Source organism: Saccostrea echinata, unplaced genomic scaffold (genome assembly GCF_033153115.1).
Source record: "Saccostrea echinata isolate AGI-Se365-2 ecotype Australia unplaced genomic scaffold, CSIRO_AGI_Sech_v1 ptg000030l, whole genome shotgun sequence".
In the NCBI taxonomy this organism is placed as follows: Eukaryota; Metazoa; Mollusca; class Bivalvia; order Ostreida; family Ostreidae; genus Saccostrea; species Saccostrea echinata.
In genome coordinates, this window is record NW_026889779.1 from 5,123,358 (window position 1) to 5,150,360 (window position 27,003).

Genomic DNA, 27,003 nt, shown 5'->3' on the forward strand with positions numbered 1-27,003 from the left:
CTCCGTGATCTGATTTTTGCATTTTTAAAGTCTAGATAAGTTTGAAATAAATCAAGATATTTTAAAAATTGTTAATACACATCATTTGAATTTACTGTTGAAATATTTCTCCAAAATTTGGATATAATATGATGTTAAGTAAAAAAGTTATGACGCTAGTCCACAAACTTTCCAAACAACCCTCGTACATGCATATATAATGAGTATTCATAGTTTTCATTTAAAAAATATATAAAATTGATTCTTTAAATGAAATTGACAAGTCTCGTACCTTTCTCCCATTCCTCTAGAGACTGATCCTCCCAAGTCTCCCCTGCGGCTGTCCGGATTATCTTCTTAGGTTTCTTTTCTTTTTTCTCCTTTTTTGGAACTACCTCCACCACAGGTTCAGGTTCCTACCAAACAAAGACAACTTTATTCCTTAGATTGAATTTCATCTTTCCTTATTTTTTATTGTTTATATGCATGTACATCTCCATCTCAGTACTTAAAGTACCTTAATCTTACTTAAATGCACCTTTCCTAGCAAGCCTATATTCACAACTTACAAATATACTCATTTTTATATGTACATGTATCTATCAATTACTTATAGTTTACATTCACATATACATGCATCTATTTCTTTCTTACTTGCATGTATATGTGAATGTCCATTTGTAATATACACATCATGCATTTCATCCTGCCTTGTACTTATTACTTACCGGTACATGTGTCACAACCTCAGGTTGTGGGACAGGAGTCACTGTTGGAACATTACCCCCTGGAGGTCCTGTTTTATTTTGGTTTCCAGTTTCCCCCTGAGAACCTCCTTCTTCAGAGTTATCTTTCTTTTTCTTCTTCTTTTTCTCTGGCTTGTTGATGACAGGGGCTGAAGAGTAGACAACTTTGGGCTTCTCTATAACTACAAAAGTCATTTCAGTGAGCTTTAAGTAGAATAAAATGATAAAACATTTAAATGGATACCATAGTTATTTTATATACATCTTGGCTCATCCATTCCAATTTTTTTGAGTCCAGTGAATTCATACCTGCAGCTAATCAAAAATGTGAAACATTTATGCAGGATACATTATACAAAAAAAACACACATGAAAATGCATAGAAATGGGTCACCTGAGTGACTTAAGTGATTTAATGAAGGCCATGTGAAATATTCAATGCATGCATCACACAAAAGATTCATAGATGCATCAAATATATAAGTTTGGGTTTAGATACCTCTTGCTATTTGCTAGTAACAGACCTAATTCATGGAGAATTTAGTCTTGTGTAAATTATACGTCAGATGCTGTTGTCAGATTAAGCCTCCGCACAAACATAATATCTGCAAATTTGTTTTGAATAGTGAATACTGATTGTGATGAATAGACCTTAATGTTGAACTTATCCAGATTTACTTGTGGTAGTACAGATTTAATATTTATCTCTTATGTATTTATTCGTTTTGGGATCATTCTATTTTTCGTTTCATCTAAAGTAATCTTAAATTTTTTTGTAATATAATTCTTTTGCGCATCAGATTGAGTCGATTTCTATCTTCAATTTCATTGGTTCATTTGACATTATCCAATAGTTTTAATTTACCTTGAGTATAAGTAACCGTTCAAACTAAGCAAAATTGGGCAGTATTACATTTAATAAAGAAGATATCTATCAAGCGTATATCGGCTGCATCTTGTGGTATGTAACTATCATATTTATTTATTTGTTACTTTACTATACAAGTTTTGAGCTTGACATTATATTTTAATTGCAAAGTTTATACGTTATTGTATTTTTGCAGTTAAAGTTGTCTGAGTAATTTCTTATATTTGTCTGTAAGTTCAAAGTTCATTTTGCTACAGAACATTTTTTTCTATCTAATATATTGTATGCTGCATTAAACGGTAACTTATTGTCAAAGTTTATGAAACTATAGTGTAAATTGTATTTTTCTCTAATTTATTCTTTATATTTGTTATAGGTCAATGTTTTTTTAAACTTCATTAAATAAAATGGCTACCAACATCAGATTTCTTCATATCATCCTTACTGCTCGGTTACATCATGGCGCTGCGAGAAAAAACATCATCTACAGACATTGACCACCATAGGAATTTAATTTCCAAAGATAGCAGACAATGCAGCTAAGTTTCCTTTCAAACTTTGACTCAGCGATATCAGCCATTTAAATGTACGACACTATTATTGTGACAGAGAGATTTCACAGTGAGTACTTTTCATACGTGTTTGTTAAAGGACCAACGGTTTACTATTGACTTAGAGAATTCCACCGTGAGTACTGTTCAAATCACCGTTACATATACCTGTGTCTTAATCATGAGGAAAGCAGAATTACAACACCGTGTTCGTGAACTGGAAATGGAATTACAAGAAGCGAAAATTAACTCACATTCACAAACTATTATTGAGAAACAAACTTTTATCCCAGAAACAAGAAAAATAAAGACATTTTCTGGATGGCCAAAATCAAAAACTGACATTTCTATTCATGATTGGATTGATGACCTTGAAATTAAATTTTCGGCAAGGACATACACAGATTCGTAAAAAGTTGATTTGATTTATTCTCACTTAGAGGGCCAAGCTAAGGAAGAAATAAAATTCCGGCCAGAAATTCGACAGGATCCGTATGCCACATTAGACTGTCTCCGATCGGCATTTGGCAACCCAGAATCTGTAACCTTACTACAACAGAATTTTTTTGAAAGAAATCAGCAAGATTCAGAAACAATCAGACACTTCTCGTATGCATTATTAGATTTATACCAAATAGTGCTCAGAAAGGATAGTAGTGTATTTCCAAAGAAACAACTTACTTTGTGTGAAAAATTTGCGAATGGTTTAAGGGATTCATTTCTGAGAAAGGAAGCAAAGAGACTACTGCGTAACAACCCTACAGAGTTTCACACGTTCAGAGATGAAATCATATTATTCAGTGAAGAAGAGGAAATGACAGTTAATAGAACAACTACTCAAGAAAACAAGCCAAACACGATCGAGGATCAACAGAATGTAAATACCCATACACCTGATTCGCCTAACATGGAACAGTTATACAAAATCATCGAAGCGCAACAAAAGCAAATAGATTCCCTCACCACTATGATCAGAGATCGCGGAGCCGGTCAACAAACAAAAGAAAGCCGGAACTATTCTCGTTCCCCACCTGTGTGTTACGAGTGTGGTAAAATTGGCCATATCAAGAGAAATTGCAGATCTAAACTCCGTGAAACAGCAATCAAAACGTCGGAAAACATATAACATCTATTAAAAAGAGTCCGTTAATAGATAACAGCAAACAGGACTCGTCATTTCTTGGACGTGTAATTGGGAAATGTGCAGTGATTAACATAAGTGTTTTAGATGTAAACCTTCCATGCTTCATAGATACTGGATCTATGGTATCGACTATGACAGAAAGTTTTTACCGCAAATTTATAGAGCCTCGTGGTACTGAACTTATTCAGACAAATTTTATTCAACTTAAAGCTGCCAATGGTTTAGAAATTCCGTACATTGGATATATTGAAGTTGATGTTGAATTTCACGGGAGTTCTATCAAACAACGTGGTTACTTATAGTAAAAGACTCAAGTGATGATTCTATGAGAAAGCGTAAAGAAAAAGTTCCTGGAATTATAGGTATGAACATAATCAGTGAGTGTAAGGATATATTATCTACCTGTAAAATACCGGTTGAGGGAGATTTAAATGAAGTGTTCACAGATAACAGTGTGTTCGATAGCAAGTCTATTCATGGATTCGCTCGAGTGAACGGAACAATACCTGTACGCATTCCAGCCAACACCACTATTATTGTCGAGTGCACGGGACCTCATATTGATGGTGACGTGGTTGTTGATCCCTTGATCAATGGAGGACACTTACATCGTAATTTTCGGTCTGTGCATACCTGTAATACTGTTACAAAAGGAAAACTATGGGTTAGAGTTGCAAACATCGGTGATGAGGATATTTATATCAAACCACGAACAATGATCGGAACTGTTTCTAAATGTGAAATTAAGAGTGAAAATTCAGGCACTGGATTTAACCATACTGGCAATGTGGAGGAAATATTCGTTCAGAAACGTCAAGATCTGAAGGATCCGTGTCCTGACGAAAAATTCCAGCTTCCTGAAGATATTTATCAGCTTGACTGTAGTGATGAAGACAAAGCATTGATCAGCTCGCTTTTCTGGAAATACAGTGATGTGTTTTCTAAAAACGACGACGATATTGGGTGTACCAGTACAGTTCAACATCATATTCATCTTAATGATAATAAACCAGTTTCGCAGCAGTACCGTCGCATCCCTCCATCCCAATATGAGGAAGTAAAACAACATATCTGAAAGCTGCTGGATAACGGTGTTATTCGTGAAAGTACAAGTTCTTTCGCTTCGCCAATCGTACTTGTCCGAAAGAAAGACAACTCTCTACGACTTTGCGTAGATTACAGGAGACTGAATGAGAAAACAATCAAGGACAAGTTTCCCCTACCGAGAGTGGAAGAAACCTTCGACGCTTTATATGGATCTTCTATATTTTCAACATTAGATCTCACTTCCGGTTACAATCAAATTGAAATTGCAGAAGAGGACATACAGAAAACAGCTTTTACTACCCCTTTTGGACTGTATGAATATTTGTGCATGCCATTTGGTCTTACAAATGCACCTGCAACATTTCAACGTCTAATGCAACACTGTTTCCGTGAAGAAGTTTTCAGAATACTCCTTGTTTTCCTTGATGATATCGTTTTTTCAAAATCAATACGTGAAAATGTTCAGCATCTAGACAAAGTGTTTTCCATCTTACGTCAGCATGGACTTAAGTTGAAAATGAAAAAGTGTAGATTTTTTAAGCCTTCTGTGAAATATCTAGGCCACGTGGTAAGTGAAAATGGAATATTTAGCACAGATGAGGATAAAATTAAGTGCATTGTGAACTGGAAAGTTCCACAAAATGTGAAGGAAGTTAAATCATTTCTTGGATTTGCGGGATATTACCGCCGATTTATAAAACATTTTTCACAGATAGCAGAACCCCTTTTAGAAATCGCCAAGAAGAACGCTAAACATCCAAAAACAAACTTCGGTGACAAATGGTCAAAGGAATGTCAAAATTCGTTTGATAAATTAAAGTGTTTGTTGTCATCAGCACCGTTACTAGGATATGCAGACTTTTCATCCCCATTCATTTTGGAAACTGACGCCAGTGCACACGGACTCAGAGCTGTATTATCTCAGATACAAAATGGACGAACTGTGGTTATTGCTTATGCCAGCCGCTCGCTGAGACCAAATGAAAAATCATCAAAGACCATGAGCAGTCTGAAACTGGAACTTCTTGCACTTAAGTGGAGTGTGACTGAAAAATTTCGAGATTACTTACTTGGAAATAAATTTGTCGTGTTTACAGACAATAACCCCTTAAAGTATTTGTCATCAGCAAAACTCGGAGCACACGAACAAAAGTGGGCGTCACAGTTAGCAGACTTCGACTTTGAAATCAAATATTGTCCCGGTAAACAGAACACCAACGCTGATGTTTTATCCCGACTTTCATCGGACACTAATATTTTGAATCATTGTATCGAAGGAACCAGCATTCCAACCGATATAAAGGCAGCTCAATCATCTGTGATATATATTGAGTCAGCAGATGTTTCATATTCTGATACGTTCCCTAGTTATACAAGTGATGATCTTCAGGATTTACAATCAAAAGACCCTGTGATTGGAAAGTGCAGAGAATTCCTTGTGTCAAAAACTGTCCCAAAACCAAGTTTTGTGCGCAAACAAAGTAAAAAAGTTCAAATTCTTTTACGCCAATTCAAAAACTTGGAAATTTGTGATGACGTCATTCATAGACGGATTAGTGACCCGAAGCTTGGTGACCTGAATCAAATCGTTCTTCCTTTGTGTCTCAAGGACATTGTACTGCAGAGTTTACACGACGAGAATGGACATCAGGGAATCGAGCGAACTTTCAACATCATCAGACAAAGATGCTACTGGCCGCAAATGTACAACGACATCAAGAACTATTGTCAGAAATGTTACCGTTGCACAGTTTCAAAAATACCACCACCAACAGTGCACACTAACATGGGACATTTAAGTGCATCAGAGCCATTGGAATGTGTTGCTATAGACTTTTCCATCTTAGAAAAATCTCAGGGATACGAGAATGTATTAGTGTTAACAGATGTATTTAGTAAATGGACCATCGCAATTCCAACAAGGGATCAAACAGCACAGACTGTGGCCAAAGTGTTAGAAAAAGAATTATTTTGTATATTTGGAGTAAGTAAGCGGATTCATTCCGATCAAGGAAAGTGCTTTGAAGCAGAAATAATACAACAACTGTGTTCCCTGTATAACTTCAAGTAGTCAAGAACAACAGCTTATCACCCCCAAGGCAACGGCCAGTGTGAGCGTTTTAACAGAACTCTACATGACCTACTCAGCTCGTTACCGCCAGCTAGGAAACGGAAGTGGCCAGAATACATAAAAGAGTTAGTGTTTTCTTACAATGTTACACCAAACGCATCGACTGGGTACTCTCCTTATTACTTGATGTATGGTCGTCAACCACATCTTCCAATAGATTTCCTTTTAGGCCGAAGTACCAAACCGTCAGATGAAATCAACATCGACAGATGGGTAGAATTACATTCAGAGAAGCTGGCATTCGCTTACAACAGAGCCAAGGAAGAACTTACCAGAAACAAAACAGCACAAAAACAGAGACACGATTTTGGCAGATGCGAAAAAGGACTCATGATCGGTGACAGAGTGTACGTTCAGAATCGAGGTGTGCGAGGCCGGGATAAGATCCAAGACAAATGGAAACCAGAAGTTCACATTATTTTGGATAAACCTTATAAATCAGTGTACAGTGTAAAACCAGTGAATGGTGATATTGTGAAAAATGTGAACAGAGTAGAAATAAAACCAGTGATTAGTGAAGTGTGAATATTTTCTACCTCATGTTTGAGAAACGGATTTTTGTCAGTGGAATATAAATGCTCTTCGTGATAATTTATATTGCATATATTTTTCTTTTCATATTGATGATATTTTTGATATATTTTTCTTATGTATTTATTATATTAATCTGAGGACAGATTAAAATTTTGCAGGGGCGAATGTGATAGTACAGATTTAATATTTATATATCTCTTATGTATTTATTCGTTTTGGGATCATTCTATATTTCGTTTCATCTAAAGTAATCTTAAATTTTTTTGTAATATAATTCTTTTGCGCATCAGATTGAGTCGATTTCTATCTTCAATTTCATTGGTTCATTTGACATTATCCAATAGTTTTAATTTACCTTGAGTATACATGTAAGTAACCGTTCAAACTAAGCAAAATTGGGTAATATTACATTTAATAAAGAAGATATCTATCAAGCGTATATCAGCTGCATCTTGTGGTATGTAACTATCATATTTATTTATTTGTTACTTTACTATACAAGTTTTGAGCTTGACATTATATTTTAATTGCAAAGTTTATATGTTATTGTATTTTTGCAGTTAAAGTTGTCTGAGTAATTTCTTATATTTGTCTGTAAGTTCAAAGTTCATTTTGCTACAGAACATTTTTTTCTATCTAATATATTGTATGCTGCATTAAACGGTAACTTATTGTCAAAGTTTATGAAACTATAGTGTAAATTGTATTTTTCTCTAATTTATTCTTTATATTTGTTATAGGTCAATGTCTTTTTAAACTTCATTAAATAAAATGGCTACCAACATCAGATTTCTTCATATCATCCTTACTGCTCGGTTACATACTGAAGCATAAAATCTAGGTCAAATGCAATATCCAGAGCATCACACTGTATATGCATTGATGCACCATACCTACAATACTTGCATTTCACCAAAGTCCCTGAAGCCGAAATTACAAGTCAATTGCAGCATTTGGAGCAAGGATCAAAATCTGAAGCACATACATGTATCATAGTTAGTATTCATCGATGCACCACACCAGGTTTGGTTATAAACCCCTTGAGATAAGCTGGAAGCTGGAAAGTGACCTTAACACCTAGATTAATCTTGTGTTTAACTAGTCAAAGATTCACATTAAATATACATGATGCAGCATTCAGAACATGCATCATTCTATATAAGCATCAAAGATGCCAGTACTGTTTGAATGCTCTGTAAGAAAAGCCAGATAGTTACCTAAATGCAGGGTTTAACTTCTCCCTACAGAGAGGCAGACAGACATGGTGATTCAATACCCCCTGTTTTGTCTTATGTGAACAAAAATATCATTATCAGAATACTTTTCTTCTATTTTTGTGATTACAATTTATAAATGTGGAAGGTTTGTACACTTGCCAAAGCAAATCCACAAATTTACAAACCTCTACATTTGTTTATTTGTTTATAGCAATGTCAGCTGCATATTTTACTTCAATAAATTTCATGTTTGATTGTGCTGATGACAATTGCCCTACAGTTCAAACGCATCAACAAAATAAATTTCCTTGTGCATTCTCTTGAAGTGTTAATGATCGGTTAATTTCTTCAAGTTTATAACTTTAGATCCGAATCCTTCTGATAACCATACAGTATTCACTCATTAGAATCTTCCATATAAGGTGTTGGTTTCCAGTTTTGACTTTGTAATAAAATGAAAAAATATTCTGAAAGACAATTTTCATAGACATAAAACATATCTCAGAAAATTTATTGGCATAAAATGACATCCGATTCCTGAAAAGGGATTACTAGTGCTAATTGTTTTGGCAGAGCAGCAGAAAAAATATTGCACTTCAAATGAAATACAAGGCAAGCAACACATTAATGTGGAAATAATGGTTGAAACCTGATTAAAAGCACCACCTGCAAAAACGATTCACTTTTGTGGATGAAAAATGCAGTTAAAATTGATTGAAATTTGATAAGATGGACAAGAGTTATGACCTTTGCCCATAAGAAATTTAATATATAAAATGTAATGTCCATAAATTATGGTATACTAATATGAATATGTCAAAGATCAGTCAACATGGTACAGAGAATCTCCAGATAGCTCTCTACTCATGTCATCAGTGGTATGTTGTCCACGATGCAAATGTGAAGAAACAGAAAAAGTTAACAAATAAACTGAAAACAGAAACACAGAATTTTTTATCTTCAATAACAAGTTTTCATACATTCTATTAGTGTTGTCAATGAGTACCTGGTTAATTGTCAAACAATGAGAGTAACCCAAAGTAAAACTGCTGCTTGATTACTTGTACTCGGATATTAGATATTTTACTGAGTAAATTAATGAAAAGAAATGTTATTTTGTTTTTGAAATGTACATGTATACTAACATGTCACAGATTTTATTTACTGTTAGCCTCAATCTAGAGTTTCACAATATTACTATCAATATGTTGTCATTAGCTAGCATTTCATTTCTGGAATTTTTAGAAATATTCTACTTTTCATTTCCGACCTTTTAAGTTTTCATTTCCAACATCTATGAAATAGTAGTACTTTACCGCCAATAAAATGGAATTGAAGACTTTTCTTATTAAAATTTAAAAGAAATAAATCATTGAAATCCAAAAAATAAGTTTTGTTTAGCTTTTAAAGAAACTAATGAATATTTAACTCTGTGACACACATATGTAAGTAAAATATAATCATGATAATGCCAGCAAAGTTTACATATCATGAAAAATTTAACTAGTGCTGTTTGTACATACATGTATATATGTATATATTTTAATTTCTATACTTGGAACATGTGTTTTGAAATAAATATAATATCATTTTCCTGTTAGAAATGGTATTGTAACCTATCTGGTCACATTAAATTGCCAGAAAAGTACTATAAAAACAATTCTAGAAATGACGTAAAAACAAAGCTCTTATTGATGACTAATTTAGTCACCATGGCACCTAAAAATTGTTTATTGGTGCCTAAAATTTTTCTAAATGTCGCCAAATTGGCGACCATTTTAAATTGACTTGGCGATCGTCTAATTCTGGAATCTCAATGAGATTATACCTCTGCACACGGTAATTTATTTAAATTGCTGTTTTCATAAAACAGTCAGCATAACAATAACAATAGTGTTGTGCTTTGCATGTACTATGCCTAAATAGCAGTCAGGGTTTGACTATTTAGGCATAGTACATGCAAAGCACAACACTATTATATGAATAGCAGTCCCAGGTAATTGTTGGCTTCAGAAAATTAACAATTGTGCAATGCAGTATTTGACTAAATTGGACAGGGTGATGTGGTCAATTGTTTGTCAATGAAGTTCTCATTGTTTACACATTCCTTGATGTATTAATAGTTTTTAAAAAATATTTCATAAGAATTAAGTTTTTTTAAAAAGAAATATTCAATCAAACTTTTTGAATATAATTACCATTGTCACAAACCACGGCCAAATTGTATGATCCTCTCCCATTCTGGCCAATAAGAGACAGCTATATATGTGCGGACTCAAAACAGTGGCTTGAGACAATGGAGTTTTACTTGCATCCTTAATTCTAACCTTTTAGCATTTAGCTGGCTTATATTTCTTGCTGATTTTTCCCTTAGGATTGCAATGGATCCCCCCTTCCTGTGACTAACACAATGGGTATGTATATTGATTATCAGCTTTTGAAGTTGGCACATACGGTAAGAAAAATTTGTCTGGCGACTAAAAATTTGCACTTGCCACTGAATTTTTCTGATTAGGATTTAGGAACCAGCTGGTGCCTAAATTTTAGAGGTCACTTAAAGGCCTGAAAAAATAAAATTCAGAAAATTCAGAAAAATAAAATGTCAGGATTGCTAAGCATAATTCTGGAAATGAAATGCATAACTTCTTTCAGTAGAATACAAATTGATAAATTGACCAAATGGTGCAGAATTTGGAAAATCTGGTAAAAATACTCTTGCTTATTACAACTTTATATACTCTGTTTTATCAATGTGACATCATATTGTAAAATTTGATGCAGTTTGTATGCAGTGAGAGGCAGATCAAGTTATATTTTATACACTGAAAATTGTAATTTGTCATCAAAACAAATATTATTTGCAGGTATAAAAGAGACCATTAACTTGGATGCGAAGTCTTTTTTAAGATTTTATTCATATACTTTCCGTACATTCCCTGGACAAGCGATACTGCAGTATATTTGTATGCAAATTTATTGGAGGGTGATAGAAGGGTCTTAATAAATCAATATATAGCAAGGGCATACCCTCACAGGATCAGGACAAGCTATAACACATAAACTCAAGAAGTATTAAGATATTTGAAAAGTGCTGCGAAAACCTGATAAAATCTTGCAAATGAATTAATTATATCTATATTTAATGTAGTTGACCAACAAAAGATTCAACATGTGGTCTAACAAATGTAATTTTAACAATTAGATAGTAGAATCTACATAGAATCTATATGGGATCACAGCACTTTTCACAAACTACAAAAAGTATTGAAAAGAATTATAAACAAGAAGTCAGTGAGCCAATGCTCACTAGTAATACCCCCGCTCTGATGTGAATATACACTCTGATGTGGATGTACACAAGTTCAGTTACAGACAGACACAGGGATGAACAGGAAGTTGACATCAGATTTGTACAACCAGAAGTCTCTGATGAGACTGTAGCTCTACTGGCTGTACTCATAAAGGAAGATAAGTAGCACTTGGACTTGAAACTTTGCAACAGCAATAAATAGAATAATGATCCTTGGTTTAGTCTCTTTTTGTGGCAAGATTTATTGCAATCAGACTAAAACTGTAGGAGGAGTAGCCTTTTAAAATAATTTTACAGAAATTTCAATTTAAGTAACCATGGCAACATCATTCCACAAAATCAGAAAACAATATTAACAATTATGTATCTCAGTGTCGTCTACTTATATGCCAAGTTATACTGAAATCAGACAAAAAGTGTAGGAGGAGTAGTGTTTTGAAAGTATTTCAAGAAATTTCTATTTTTAGTAGCCATGGCAACACTGTTCATCGAAATCCAAAACTGGTAATGAGAATTATGTATCTTAGTGTAGTCTACTTGTGTGCCAAGTTATATTGAAATGAGATCAAAACCGTAGGAGGAGTAGCATTTTGAGAGTATTTCACAGAAATTTCTATTTTTAGTAACCATGGCAATACTGTTCATTGAAATCAAAAACTGATACACAGAATTATGTATCTTAGTGTAGTCTACTTGTGTGCCAGGTTATACTGAAATCGAACCAAAACTGTAGGAGGAGTAGTGTTTTGAAAGTATTTCCCAGAAATCTCTATTTTTAGTAACCATGGCAACACCTTTCAGTGAAATCAAGAATCGATATACAGAATTATGTATCTTAGTGTAGTCTACTTGTGTGCCAGGTTATACTGAAATCGAACCAAAACTGTAGGAGGAGTAGTGTTTTGAAAGTATTTCCCAGAAATTTCTATTTTTAGTGACCATGTCAACACCATTCATTGAAATCAAAAACCGATATAAAGAATTAAGTATCTTATTATAGTCTACTTGTGTGCCAAGTTAAATTGAAATCAGATCAAAACTGTAGGATGAGTAGCATTTTGAATGTATTTCAAAGAAATTTCTATTTTTAGTAACCATGGCAACACTGTTCATTGAAATCAAAAACCTATATACAGAATTATGTATCTTAGTATAGTCTACTTGTGTGCCAAGTTATACTGATATCAGACCAAAACTGTAGGAGGAGTAGCATTTTGAAAGTATTTCCCAGAAATCTCTATTTTTAGTAACCATGGCAACACCCTTCAGTGAAATCAAAAACCGATACACAGAATTATGTATCTTAGTGTAGTCTACATGTGTGCTAAGTTATAATGAAATCAGACAAAAAGTGTAGGAGGAGTGGCATTTTGAAAAATTGTTTACAGACGGACAGACAGCTAGACGGACGGACGACGGACACCTTACTATCGCATAAGCTCTTCTGGTCTCTGACCAGTAGAGCTAAAAATGAATCCCATCATATCACATGCCTCAACAAAAAGTGTGCTAAAATTTCATGCATCTGCAAAGAGTGGTTGCTGAGAAAACTGTGACGAAAATTTGTTATGTATGGTATGGACAGATTCACAGATAAACAGGAAGTTGACATCAGATTCATACAAAACTGAATCCCACCATATGGCATGCCTGAACAAAGAGTGTGCTAAAATTTCAAGCATCTGCAATGAGTAGTTGCTGAGAAAACTGCAACGAAAAATTTGTTACAGACAGACAGACACACACACACACACAGACACACTAGGGTAAAAACAGTATATCCCCTCTCATTCAGAGAGAGGGTATAATTAAACTTAGATTTTTAACATGGTTATGCCATTGCAATATTGGAATTTATAGATGACCTCAATACTGCAAGTATATTTGCTAAAATCATGCAACTGCCACATCATTTGACAAGTCTAAATAAAAAATCTAATCATCCTCAATGTGTAGTTTTGAACCACATTACATTTGTCCGATATCAGTAGAAAAAGAATTGCCCATCTTTGTAAAGAATGTATTTTTATCTTAAAAATTTGCCGATATTTCCATTTGGCACCTTAACAGTTCTGTGTTTCACTATATAATTAAAAGAGCCCTACCCTCCCACAGAATCCCTTACCCTGAGGCCACAAATTTCACAATTTTGGAAGAGGCACCCTTGATCAACATATCCATGCACCTAGTTTATCTGCTTTTTATACAGGGGGAGAGAAGTTTTTTTAAAGAATTTATGCATTTTCACTATATTATCATTAGAGCTCCACTCTAACTCAAGAACCCCCTGATGATCATCCTGGGTCCATGAATTTCAAAATTTTGATAAAGCGCTCAATATTTATTACAATCATGCCAAAAGTTTAACTGCTTGACATCCAGGAGTAAAGAAGATTTTTAAAGATAGCATTATTTCTGATGGTTTTATCCCCACCCCTAAGGCCCCAGGGGAGCAGGGACCATGAAATTCACAATTTTTGTATTCCCTCCAATCATTATGCAATATGCCAAAATTGGTTGAAATTGGTTCAGTGGTTCAAAAGAAGAAGCATTAAATGATCAAAAGTTTATGATCGACAAATGAGGCTCTACACATAATGCATGTCGCATGACAATGGACGCAAACAGAAAGCAAAAGATGAGTGACTCAGGTGACCTAAAAATTTTGTTAACCTCTATTTTCTTACCTGGATCTTTTTTCTGCTCCACAGGTGGACCACCATGAAATGGAGGATTGGGTCCTATTGGCATGGGACCCTGGGGACCGGGTCCCCCATATGGTGGCCTCATAGGGGGTCCACGGTTGGGCATGGGCTGTGGATGAGGTGGCCCCTGGAATCCTAGTAGATGTACATTATATACTTTAATAATCAATTAGCGAAGATTTGCATAAAATAAAGACATAAATACGTTTGAAAATTACATAAGATACATGTTTTGCCGACTTAAGTCAATTTCTTTAGTACATTCAAGATATAACAAATAAGCTGTATTTCAAATGTGTGGCTTTTAGACAGGGTCACATGACCCCATCTATTAGTTTACTGTCAGTAGAGGTCTCAAAGAGAAGCACCTCAGTTTAATCTTTGCTCAAGAAAAAAGTACAGAAATTGCTTTGGTCAAAAGACAAATGCTAATTAAATCAAACAAAAGAAAGTAAAGTGAAGACCATTGAACACAAAGATAATGATAAAACATTTTGAAAATGTTAATCTTTTGCAAAATCATAACATGTATACAAATAATTTGGTTGCATAATATTAGACTGTATCACTGTTTCTTTACTTCTGATTACGTCAGATTAATTTGGACATAGTTATATTCAGACAATGCTGCAAGGTTCCCCAACTGTTAATTTAAATCTATGAGTTTAATATTTTGTTTACAATGTTTACTTTTTTCAATTTAATATTAATTTTAAACTTCTGATTTTTTTTTTTTTAAATAAGTAACAAAACCCTATAAAAAAAATCTTAAGCAGTTATGAAACTATAAATGTTATTAATTTGACCCTGTCTTTCAGTACTGTATCAGTCCTTTGATTATCTATATTGATCTCAGGACACATGTACTCTGTACCTTTTAAGGTTCATCACCCCTCTGATCTCACACAATATAAAATTTTGCTTTAATGCTAATGATTTCCCAGAGGAAAATCTTATTTTCAATTGAAATGTGCACAATTTCAGCATACCTTCAAAATTTGATAGAAGTGGACTTTTTACTTTAACAACTCTATAACGGAATAATAGTCATTTATCACAGTGAGAGTTACCTCCCTTACCAGAGGCCAGTCAGGGCTGATGAACCTTAAGTATCACTGTTCGTTCACCTCATGTTTCTCTAAATAAATATTAATGCATTTCATTGCTATTCTCATTGCTAATTAATAGATCATTATTATATCACATAAAGGATAAGAAAGTTAACACCATCATATATGCTCATTCTATTTAGCAGTTTGACCGAGGACAGAACTCCAGGTTATCTAATGGGTCTGGAATAACCTAGACATTATAATATTCTGGAAATTTTGCAAACCAATTTACCTCCTGAGTAAGGGCCAGGCCCACCTTGTCCCCCCATAAAAGGAGGTGGGGGTCTAGGAGGTCCTTGTCCTGGGGGTCCAGCATGAGGAGGTGGGGGTGGAGGCATCCTCTGTCTTATCTGATGAGGAACAAATGGGAGATTAGGACGCATTGCTGGAGGTGGTGGTGGGGGTGGTGCTAAATTTGGTACTCCTGATGATGAGGAAGAAGGTCCTGATGATGAAATTAAAGATGGAGGAGGTGGAGGGGGAGCTGCTAGCACTGAAATATTTTTTTAAACACAAAGTTAGTTTAAATATGAATAAAGCAACTGTCGAAAAGTATTACATTTTTTTTTTACTAAATGACAGGAGCAAAGAATATGTACAAAAACATCCTTTAATATCATAGTTTTAGTAAATTTCAAAATCTTTTCTTATGTACAAGCACAGATTATAAAAAAATGCATTTTTTAAAATTTTTATACACAATCTTTTAAGTTCACTTGAGCTAAAATATTAAAACATTTCAATGCTTTTGATGTTTAAATCATGTCTAAGCTTGCATGGACATACCTGATAAGGGTATGTTGGGATCTGAGTATTGGGAACTCTCTGGTTGTGGTGGCTTAGGTCCTGGGTGAGGCCCTGGACCTGGGCCTTCATGGCGGACCATTTTATGTGGTGGCTCATCAGGTCCCCCTGTTTGAAAAACAAAAAAAAAAATGATACATTAAATCAATAAATTTAAATTATGGTGAAAATAGCATTTGCTAATAAAACAATTAAATGAAGCATTAATTAAATAAATTAAACCTTAATGACAAACTGAATATAGCTGGGAGAAATTTTGAGTGCCTGAAACTATCCGTAGTTATTATCACTACTTGAAAAGGAAAATTATGGCTCTACATTGACAAAACAAATTTTAAAAATAACACCATTTAATAAAATTGTACATTTACTCTAGATCTTTTGCACTGAATTTTTTCCTTGAAAATGGTTAGTTTTCTTAAAGAATTAAAAAAAAAACATGAACTCAAGTCTTTATGTCCATGTATATGTCATACCAAAAGACAATATGTGATTTTGATCAGAAAAGCTCACTCGAGTATTCAGTACACAACAAGCTGCAATTTCCAATTGATTACAAATTTTTTTTACCTCTAATCTGAGCTTTGACCTTATTAAAAGTTCCAGCACCAATAATCATCCTATGTCCTCCCACCTCATACTCTTTTGGAACCAAGATCTCCTGCTCAAAGCTAGAACAAAAAGAATAAGTGCTATATAAAACCTTGTCTGGTAAATTTGAAGGGAATAGTCAGATGGGTTGTTGATTGTCATCCAAAGATTGTGCATATATATCAGTACTTAGGATGAGTTCACTATGCATTGGCAGGGTTCGAAATTCACTATATACAACTCGCAAAACGCGAGTTAGAATTCCCAAATTGCGAGTTAAAAATTAGGTAACTCGCAAAAACTTGCAAGTTGATTTTTTTTGCATTGAAACTGTAGCAAAATTATATAATATGACAGAACACAATGCCTTTGATTTAAATCAGTAATTTAAATAAAAGTCACACTGTAGTTGTATTTTGTGTATTGTACAGTAGTTACTTTTTCCTTAAGTTACATGTATTTAATTTATATAAATTTAACTTTATATGAAAATTGCGAGTAGTCTTATAAAATTGCGAGTTCACTTTCTTGGTACTCGCAATTATTTGCAAGTTGTAATTTTAGGGAGTTTCTAACCGTGATTGGATACCCTTGTACTTGTACAAGTTCTAGCAATTCCAGGGTTCAGAATTCACTATATACATCTCACAAAATGCGAGTAAGAATACCCAAATTGCGAATTGAAAATTTGGTAACTCTCATAAACTTGAGAGTTAATTTTTTTTCATCGTAATTTTCCACAAGAAATGTGTTTCCTTCAACATTGTAGTGTAAAAAATATAATTCCATCTCATCTACAAAAACTGTGTTGAAATGGGGAAAGGATTAAATATTAACCCTTAAAATTCTGTTGAGATCGTTATGGTTGTGGAACAGTAAAATTTATAAAAACTTTGTAACTCCATAATAATATAAAAACAGCATCATAGGTTTACTTACTCATATTGCAGTTTAATTATTTACTAGTATGTTTATGGATCTTGATCAACATAAACCGGAAAAAAATGATGATAATACATTGATACTAGGGCAAAGTTATTAATTAACAATTGCATAATACAGAACTTTTTGACTCTAATCTATAATTTAAATAAAACACAGTGAGGCTAGAGTTGTGTTTTGTGTATTTAACAACATTTACTTTAAGTTACATGTATTTTATTTTAAAAAGGATTTCATTTTGAAATTGCAAGTAGTCTTTTGAAATTGCAAGTTCACTTTTTTGGTACTCACAATTATTTGCGAGTTGTGTATTCACATAGTTATTACCCCTGTGGCCAGGATATTTCTACTGACTAAAAATTATCAAAATGGAGCTAAACCTGTATTATGTGATTAAAATATGTATTTGTGACACAATTTTATTTAGTCCAAATTATCATTAAAAACTGAATTTTTTTGGATGAGTCTGAGTTCACGATGGATTGGAAAAGCAGTATATTGAACTGGAAAAATGTTCTACCTTTATTATGGTGGCCTTTGAAACATCAGAAATGCAAATACTGATATAGCAAATAAAGCCGTAGAACAAAAAATCCTACCCCCCTCTATATGTACAGTCAGGGGTATTACTTAAAAAAAATTACTTTATTGTGTAATCATTAAGATTGCCTAGAGTTAGCACTCTAAAATCATTACTAACATAATATGATGTGTTGTCAGAGTCTAGACGTTCCAAACGTCATGTGTGGTTTGAATAGGCAGATCTAAATTTAAAACTGAATATGTATCTGCACTTGCTCTAACAGTCATAACATCATCATAGTACATGTAGTACTACATCCTTAGTACTCAAGAAATTTCAAAAAGTCAGGTGACCTAGCCTAATTAGTGGCCAAGTTTTCAATTGTATGGATAAATTTGATAGCATTATAAATGCATTGAAATTAAAAGTTTTGAAGCAAATGATAGTGAGAATTATTACATATATACTGTAAAAGCAGAAATATTCATTGGGGATTTAATTTCGTTTATTTCGTTGTCAACAATTGGCAATGAAATTATATCACACAAGAAATTTTCATATGACTATATACTGAATAGAGTTATTTTTGAAACAACGAAATCTAATGCCCAAGAAACCTTTTTAGATGACAAATCAACGAAATTTTATCAACACGAAAATTAGTGCTTCTACAGTATGAATAAACCCATAGCTACATGCAAACTGGTAAGAATATCCGATTTCTATCATAGGGGCTTGTCTTCCAGATGGTTAAATGTAAAATAAATTAATAATAAAATTTTGAATCTACTTTAAATACTCTTAAAAAGTTGTTACAATAAAGATTCTAACACTTTCAGACAAGAAATACCATGTTTTGAAAAATGTAACACACCTATATACATAAACTCTACCAGGGACAAAAACTGTCATCTTGGAAAAAACACCCCCTGCACCCACTTCAGAACCTATTTCTGGACTCTGAAGCATTAATTTATTTTGTTGTCATGGTTCTATCCCCAACAGTGATGATTTTCCTAAATGTTGATGTGTCTGTCAGTTGTCAACACGTGTTCAATCAACAGAAAACGGATACAATTTCTTTGATTTGGAGGCTCATCTCTCTAAATCAACCTGGAAGGAATAGACGTTTAAAAATCGCAAGGGCAGATAATCAATGTAAAGAGAAAAACTCAGGGGGTAATCCAAAGTGAATGGTTATACCCAAGAACTTCCAGCTTCGCAGAAAAAATGATCACCTACAAGGCCATGAAAATAATAAGAACTGGCTAAAGTTTGGGTTTTACAGGGTGAGGTGGCACTGGGAAGACTCATTTCATTTAATGTATAACTAATTAGTTACATAATAAACAGAACATTTGCTATACAAGTGTGCTAAATGTTATACCATGATTATCACCCTTGCATTGTTACCATACAACCATATAAATTTCCTTTCAGGTTGATTCCGAGAGATCAGCCTCCAAATCAAAAAAATTGTATCCAACTTCTGTTGATTGAACATGTGTTGATGACTGACAGACACATCAAATGATCAAAATATAGGAAAATCATCACTGTAGCAGGGTTCTCATTAAGTGCTAGCGACCGGCGATTTCGCCATCTATTTACCCAATGGCGCTGGTTACTTCATTTTCAAAAATCAGTATGATCATGTAAAGAAAAATCAAGTACTGCAGCAGAGGTCTTCGGTTATCACGTTTGTTTCATTAAACGTAGTGAATAAAAAACGTAAATACATTTGACCTTTTCTGATCAGATTACGATCCCTTTTTTAAAACATGGTGATAATTCTGGAATCGTGATCTATCTGGTTTAAGTTCTACTAAGCATTTTTCATTTCCGGTTTTGAAACTGTGCTGGGTGCAGCCAAGAAAAATATAAGTGTATTGACTCCTTTTCCACCTAAAACCAAATGTTTTTTGGCAAAATGGGCTCCTTAAAAAGGTGTTATATTGAGAACAAATTAAACAAGTCAAAATATGCCCAGAGAGGTCCCAGATGCCTCCTCCTGCAATGTAAATTTTTAAAATTTTCTGGGGGAGGACCCCTGGACCCCCTATCACCGAAAGGGGGGAAACCCCCCTCTTGGACTCACCCCCCTCGGGCCGATGACCCTCGATTCAGGCCTTCGGCACCCCCTACTTTTTCTTTTTCTCCATCTACTCTAAAAATTGATGAGAACCCTGCTGTAATATAAGAACCATGACAACGAAATAAATTAATGCTTTAAAGTCCAGAAATAGGTGCTGAAGTGACAAGCTGTTTCAAGATGACAGCTTTCGTCCCTTGTAGAGTTAATGTATATAGGTATGGTACATTTTTTTTGAACATGGTATTTCTTGTCTGAAAGTGTCAGAATCTTTATTAACAACTTTTTAAGTGTATTTCAAGCATATTCAAAATTTAATTAATTTTTTTACATTTAACAATAAGGGCTGGGACGATTATATCGAGATATCAATATATCGATTCTGTGTGAGGACAATATGCATATCGATACACATGAAGAAATATTGAAATATCGCAAAAAAAAAATTCTGACATATTTTTCTTTGTATACTTAACATTTTGGGTTTAATATATAAAATAAATATGCTAAATGTAAATATAAATATGAAATACATGATAATTAACACTACTTGTGTAAAATAATTTTGTATAACAACAGATAAACTAGTTAGAATAATCTAACTGTGTCTCGGGACAAGCCCTCACCACAGTTAGAATACGTCTTATATACTTGCAATGTAGCAAATCGGAGCGGATCCGCTCCAAAATGATTTTGAAGTATACAAAAGAATTTGCACTGAAAATAACTACCAAATTAATCATAACAAACCTTTTTGAGATTGTATATGCCTTTTAACCGAAAAAATAATCCATAAAAAGATGAAAATTCAACTCATATTCTCAATGTTTTTTCTCGCTTCAAATTTACATGCCATGTTGACATTCGGAACTCTCTGGATTGATCATAGTAAATTCACTGAGTTCGAGTTATCGCCCATGTTTATTTTGCTACATTGCCAATATACGGGACGAATTCTATTGTTAAACCAGATCCATAGGACAATATCATTTTAACGATAGAACATTCTATATACAGACAAAATAACTTCTTTGAATAAATTATTCTTATTAGTGAAGAAATGTTTTGTTCATTTCAATAGAAAAAGAAAGATTTTATAACCAATTCAACATATCGAGATAATTATCATATCGTGGCTCAAATATCATGCTACATATCGATATAGAAAAAGATGTGTCGTCCCAGCCCTATTAACAATCCGTAAGACAAGCCCCTATCATGGACTATGATTTCAATGGTCAATCGCAGTCCGAGTCGAGAAAGGAATCAAATGGTGTTGCATGCCTTGTGTATTTATATATATAGAAGGGGTAGGGTCTTTCGTTCTAGGGTTTTGTTTCCTACTTATTGATAAAAAAATCAGGTGCATATCGTTAGTCCCATATAATATGGCCTATCAGTGTGATTAACGTCGGAAAATCAACTCATCGTAGAAGCACTCTATTAGTAATGAAGTTACAATGATGCAATTTTCTGAGATAATTAGTAAATTACCGGTTCATCTCCGCCTCCATCTCTTTTAAACGTTTTTCAGTCAACAAAGCCATCTCCGAGTTCGCCATCTTTTCGTTTCCTCAATGTCAATCTGGGTCTTCAAGTTATTTGTTATGACCCCTTTTATCCAAACACACACATAACCTAGAAAATATAAAACGGTGTGCACACCTTTCATTTCCGAAAAAGAATCAAAATTTGTGAAAATTCATTATGATTTTTTTTGGTGATCTTGTGGAACTAACAAGTATTGGCTCCCCATTGGAACATGAAATCCTCGTCCACGCCACCGACCAAACTTATGATCCTCCCCTGCATACAAGTCTTTTAAAACATATCCTAGGAAGTGGGGGAATGGGGATCACTGTAATGAATATTGGCTTCGGTCAGATATCTCTCTATTAAAGGCATTTTTTTTTCAACAGAATGCATGAGGAGGGAACATACGTAATAATTTAATTAATATCTTCTAATGTGTTGGTATTTGGTTCCTTTCAAAAGAAAAGAAAAAATCAGAATTTTCCCCCCTTTTTCAAAAATTTCTAAATTTTTTTCTACAATATATTCACAATTTCTTCAATACCCATTCTCTTCCATTCTCGAGACTGCAATTAAGGCAAGATATATGATGTTCTCTGACTCAGTAATGTTCTGAAATTTAATTACAGTGTATTATAGATTTATTATACAATTTTTATTACACAATGTTAAGCACTTTACAACTTTTGCGAAACAAAGTATCTACATGTATTGATAAGATGCTTGACGTCCCAACGGAATCCCAACACATAACATAACAATACATGTACATGTATATATACAGAAATGATTTTTATAGCATGGTTGTTTTATGTTTTCAGACTTTTTGTACGCATTTGTGGAGGAGGGGGGGGGACCCCAATTTTTTAAAAGAACTTGCTGGATCAGCTACTGGGAAAAGGTCGAATAGGACATGAGTAAATTCGCCGCACACCACTCATCATGACTATGTACAGAGCAAACATATAATGTCTTGAACACGGCATTTTTTTTCCCCTAAGTATTCTTTTTTTATGTATTAATTATATATATTATATATCAGGCCCGTAGGAAGCAATTTCAGTTGGGGGGGGGGGGGGGGGCAGGCATACATTTTCAGTTAGGGGCACTATCAACTACCAAATATTCCTTGACAAGCAAAAAAAAGGTCATCAGACCAGGCGCCCCCCCCCCCCCCCCGGTTCCTACGGTCATGTATATTTCCGACTGGCATGTTAGTTTGATTTTGATCAATCTGGAAGCACACTGCATAATAATACAGTGTGCTTACACAATATTTACAATGTACCTCATGAGTGGTTTGTTTTAATTTTTGCTTTTCTCTTGAGCACGTGTTCTCTATACTCAAACTACGAAAACTTTTCTTTTCTTGTTCTACGACTTCGGCAACTGTTTAGCCTCAAGAAAATGTACTAGATTTACACAACCTTGTTATGACAACTCAGTAAAGGTCATGACCCTGAACTCAGCAAGGCATGTAAACCCCACATATAAGAGTAGATTTCGCGCGTTTTGGAAGTCATTTTTGTGCTCATTGAACGGAAAACAAGCATGCCACCCAAAACTCCAGGTGCAAGCAAGGGCTCCAAAAAGGCCATATCCAAGTCAAGTAAACCACCAGGAGATAAGAAGAGAAAAAGACGAAGAAAGGAAAGCTATGGTATCTACATATACAAAGTTTTAAGGCAAGTTCACCCCGACACGGGAATCTCAAGTAAAGCCATGTCAATTATGAACAGTTTCGTTAACGACGTGTTCGAAAGGATTGCTTCCGAGGCCTCCCGATTGGCAAGTTACAACAAGCGTTCTACTATCAGCAGTAGAGAAATCCAGACCGCTGTACGCCTGTTACTTCCAGGAGAATTGGCCAAGCACGCCGTCAGCGAGGGAACCAAAGCTGTGACAAAGTATACCAGTGCAACAAAGTGAGCAAATTCGTACAGTGAGATTCTGCAGTCAGTGTTATTGACTCTCAGGTCTAGAAAAAAGCATTAGAATGTAAATAGTACTAACTTACAAAGAAATTAATATGTACCCATTCGAGTAATATGACTCTTGTTTGGTTTATATATCGTTGACTTGTATTAAGTTTTGGTGCAAAAACTGTAATTATTAATTAAACCATCTATTATTCGTTTGATTTGTTTAGTTTTAATTCAAATTCCAAACTTACCCACCTATATCCATGAACATCGTATTTACAATGGTGGGGTTTGCATCTTAAATTTAACCTTAACGAATCCACTGTCATATTTTGGACATCTTTGCTACATGTAGATGCACAGACTCTTGACGTTTTAAACTTTTCTCTTCACTGATAAAAAAAAAAATCCCCATCCTAAAATAGTATGGGAATTTTTTATTAATAAAGTGAAAGGTTTAAAACGTGAAGTGCCTGTGAGCTAATTATTAATGGTCCCAATCCACCCATTTAATGTCAGACGATACGTTCCTCAAATATCTCTTCTGTATATCTTCGTATTATTTGGAAAATATTCAAAATTTTAATTACCTTCTGATTTCTAAACTGGTTTTTAATTGTCTTTAAAAAATTGAAACACTGATTTATAGGAAAAACATCCTCTGGTATCTTGCACAAATGCCTGGTAAGGCACCTCAAGTTTTTGCGAGTAAACATGTTAAAGTAGCAATATATACTTCAATGACAAAATCTTAGAAAATATTATATATTATTGAGGAACGTATCGTCTGTCCTTGAAAACGAGTTGAGACCCTTGGCTAGCAAAATAGTTTTAAACGTGTTCTGTCTTGTGTTGGACTAAATAGTTGAATAGCATGTGTTGGACTAAGTAGCCCAACAACATATGCATGCATTGTTACAACGCATTTTGAAAAATTTCACACTTTAGATTTTTTTGTTCAAAGCATTAAAGAGGTAGCGTCCTTTCACAGTAACCAGGTTTAAATGGAAAGTACCTATTACTATATTAATAGCGTAACTCGGGGCATTGGATATGACTACTTCTATATACTACAATTTTATCATGCATTTGTCACAGGTACTTGTGGACAGGATCCCCCCCCCCCCCCGATATTCAACCCCTGGGCATGTTGGACATTTTTTTCACAAAATATATTTATTACACTTATTCATCATGTGTACCATAGGAAAAAATCGTGAAAACCCCAAAATAATCGTTCCACACAAAAATACCCCACTATATACATTATAAGAGAGAAAGGTATGCCACTCCGGTTTGTTTACGTTGTACCCCCACTGGTCTTTCTGGGTTTAAAAACATGTATTTATTTTATTTTAACCTAAAATGTCGGTTCACACTGTCTCTACATATATTTCTGTCTTAGTTCATGCTATCGGATAGACTCTGCGTCTCGTAAGAATTCCACAATTTCTCCTTAAACAGCATTGCAGTCAGTGCGTTGAAAAATCCTTAGGTATAAACGCAACGGAAGTGCGCCAAGAATGTATCACTTATTACTATAACGTCCGAGAGAGTTTTGGCATGACGTAATAATCTCTCTCGGGTGTTATCATAAACGGTAATCTTCCGTTGCGTTTACCTAAGGATTTTTCAACGCACTAACTGCAATGCTGTTTAAGGAGAAATTGTGGAATTCTTACGAGACGCAGAGTCAATCCGATAGCATGAACTAAGACAGAAATATATGTAGAGACAGTGTGAACCGACATTTTAGGTTAAAATAAAATAAATACATGTTTTTAAACCCAGGAAGACCAGTGGGGGTACAACGTAAATAAACCGGAGTGGCATACCTTTCTCTCTTATAATGTATATAGTGGGGTATTTTTGTGTGGAACGATTATTTTGGGGTTTTCACGATTTTTTCCTATGGTACACATGATGAATAAGTGTAATAAATATAATTTGTGAAAAAAAAATGTCCAACATGCCCAGGGGTTGAATATCGGGGGGGGGGGGGGGGTCCTGTCCACAAATACCTGTGGCATTTGTAGCCAGTCACAAAACCGGCACAGTTCGAAAAGCATGGACGTAGGAACTTGGGTGAAATAATTTTGCCATTTTGCCCCCTCCCAATAATTTTGCCGATATATGTTTCCCCTCAATAATTACGTCTTGTCAAAGAATATTTACTTGGTAGTGCCCACCAAACTTAAAATGTTTGGTTGTGTCCCCAAGACTGAAATTGTTCAGAGAGGCAGTGGTTTGGAAGAAGAAAAAGTGTGCCTTGCAATTCTAGACAAAGACTGTCCTTCTTCCATGCAATGGAAAAAGGGGGGAACAAGATCTGACAAGAGGTTCAATAATGATCCCGATGTTCGAATCTTCCTTCTCTCTACTCCCCCGCCGCAAATTCCAGGCACGTATTAAAGTATATTTACCGTGTTGAAGGGGGGGGGGGGGCGATAAAAGAAAATGTTTGACAGCTTACAAAAAAAAAGAGGAAATTGTTAAAACTTCAAAATCCTATTTTGCGCGCGCACGTGTGTGTAGGTGGGTGGGCGTGTGTCTGAGGTGTGTGTGTGTGTTTTAGGGGGGAGGGGTCCAACCATTTTACAACCAAATTTATCTTATTAAATTACCACATTACCATGCGCTAACCATAACGCAACAAAAAATTGTTTTAAAATAAAATTGAAAGAAAGCGAAAGCATGCATCCAGTATGGTTTTCATTTTTCAGCGCAATCATAATTTTGATGTGTATGAATAGATTTTTGAAAAATCATTCGGAGATTTACAGCCTTTATATAGTTGCGATTTTAAAATGTTTATTAGACCGTGGTGATGTGGGTTGCTCTGACACTATCACTCAAGTTTATAGTTAAAATTATTTACTTAAGGCGTTTTCAACCCCAGGAAATGATAAGAGTCACAGAAGAAGTTGTCCTTATCTTATATCTCTAATTCTCAAATTGGTATAAAAGAGATACAGTACGTCCCTCTCAGTTCTTTGAACTATAAGTTGGGAAACAATCATACACTTGGTCTCTATTAATATTCGTGTCTGTGAGTAAAACCTTGATTATCTTTAAAGAAAAGGATATATCATGTGATATAAATGAAATTAAACCATATACATTCTCAGTTGTGTATTTAAAACAAATCTCATTTTATTTCCGCATTTTTTTACTTCCTATTTTGTCTTGACACGTCAATTTGATTGCCAATTGAAGATTTTTAATATTTGTACTTGCACCCTTGAAAAAAAA

At 34.4% G+C, this 27,003-nt stretch overlaps 3 protein-coding genes across 3 annotated transcripts in view; 2 read left to right on the forward strand and 1 right to left on the reverse strand.

Annotated features, from left to right (window-relative positions):
* LOC133197138 (RNA-binding protein 42-like) overlaps window positions 1–21,898 on the reverse strand; it is a 45,103-nt gene extending 23,205 nt beyond the window's left edge. The window contains exons 1-7 of the mRNA XM_061333002.1: window positions 21,791–21,898; window positions 16,719–16,819; window positions 16,131–16,256; window positions 15,577–15,837; window positions 14,215–14,367; window positions 708–907; window positions 272–395 (exon numbers count right to left, since the gene is read on the reverse strand). Coding sequence (XP_061188986.1) covers window positions 272–395; window positions 708–907; window positions 14,215–14,367; window positions 15,577–15,837; window positions 16,131–16,256; window positions 16,719–16,819; window positions 21,791–21,858 — 1,033 coding nt within the window. The 5' untranslated portion in view covers window positions 21,859–21,898. The remainder of the gene's footprint in view (window positions 1–271; window positions 396–707; window positions 908–14,214; window positions 14,368–15,576; window positions 15,838–16,130; window positions 16,257–16,718; window positions 16,820–21,790) is intronic.
* Window positions 2,178–3,284, forward strand: LOC133196030 (uncharacterized). The gene is made up of 2 exons (XM_061331981.1): window positions 2,178–2,214; window positions 2,561–3,284. Exons 1-2 carry the CDS (start codon window positions 2,178–2,180, stop codon window positions 3,268–3,270), a joined length of 747 nt encoding a protein of 248 aa, XP_061187965.1. The 3' UTR covers window positions 3,271–3,284.
* A 1,446-nt stretch (window positions 21,899–23,344) lies between the features above and the next one.
* LOC133197139 (late histone H2B.L4-like) lies at window positions 23,345–23,969 on the forward strand. The gene has a single exon (XM_061333003.1). The coding sequence runs from the start codon at window positions 23,381–23,383 to the stop codon at window positions 23,756–23,758; it is 378 nt and encodes a 125-aa protein (XP_061188987.1). The 5' UTR covers window positions 23,345–23,380; the 3' UTR covers window positions 23,759–23,969.
* Window positions 23,970–27,003: the final 3,034 nt, after the last annotated feature.

Bases quoted from the DNA above. Each gene is read 5' to 3' on its own strand.
- LOC133197139 (XM_061333003.1), top strand. From the start codon at position 23,381: ATGCCACCCAAAACTCCAGGTGCAAGCAAGGGCTCCAAAAAGGCCATA.
- LOC133196030 (XM_061331981.1), top strand. From the start codon at position 2,178: ATGTACGACACTATTATTGTGACAGAGAGATTTCACA. The intron at 2,215-2,560 runs GTGAGTACTTTT...ATTCGTAAAAAG, and splicing joins TGTGACAGAGAGATTTCACA to TTGATTTGATTTATTCTCAC.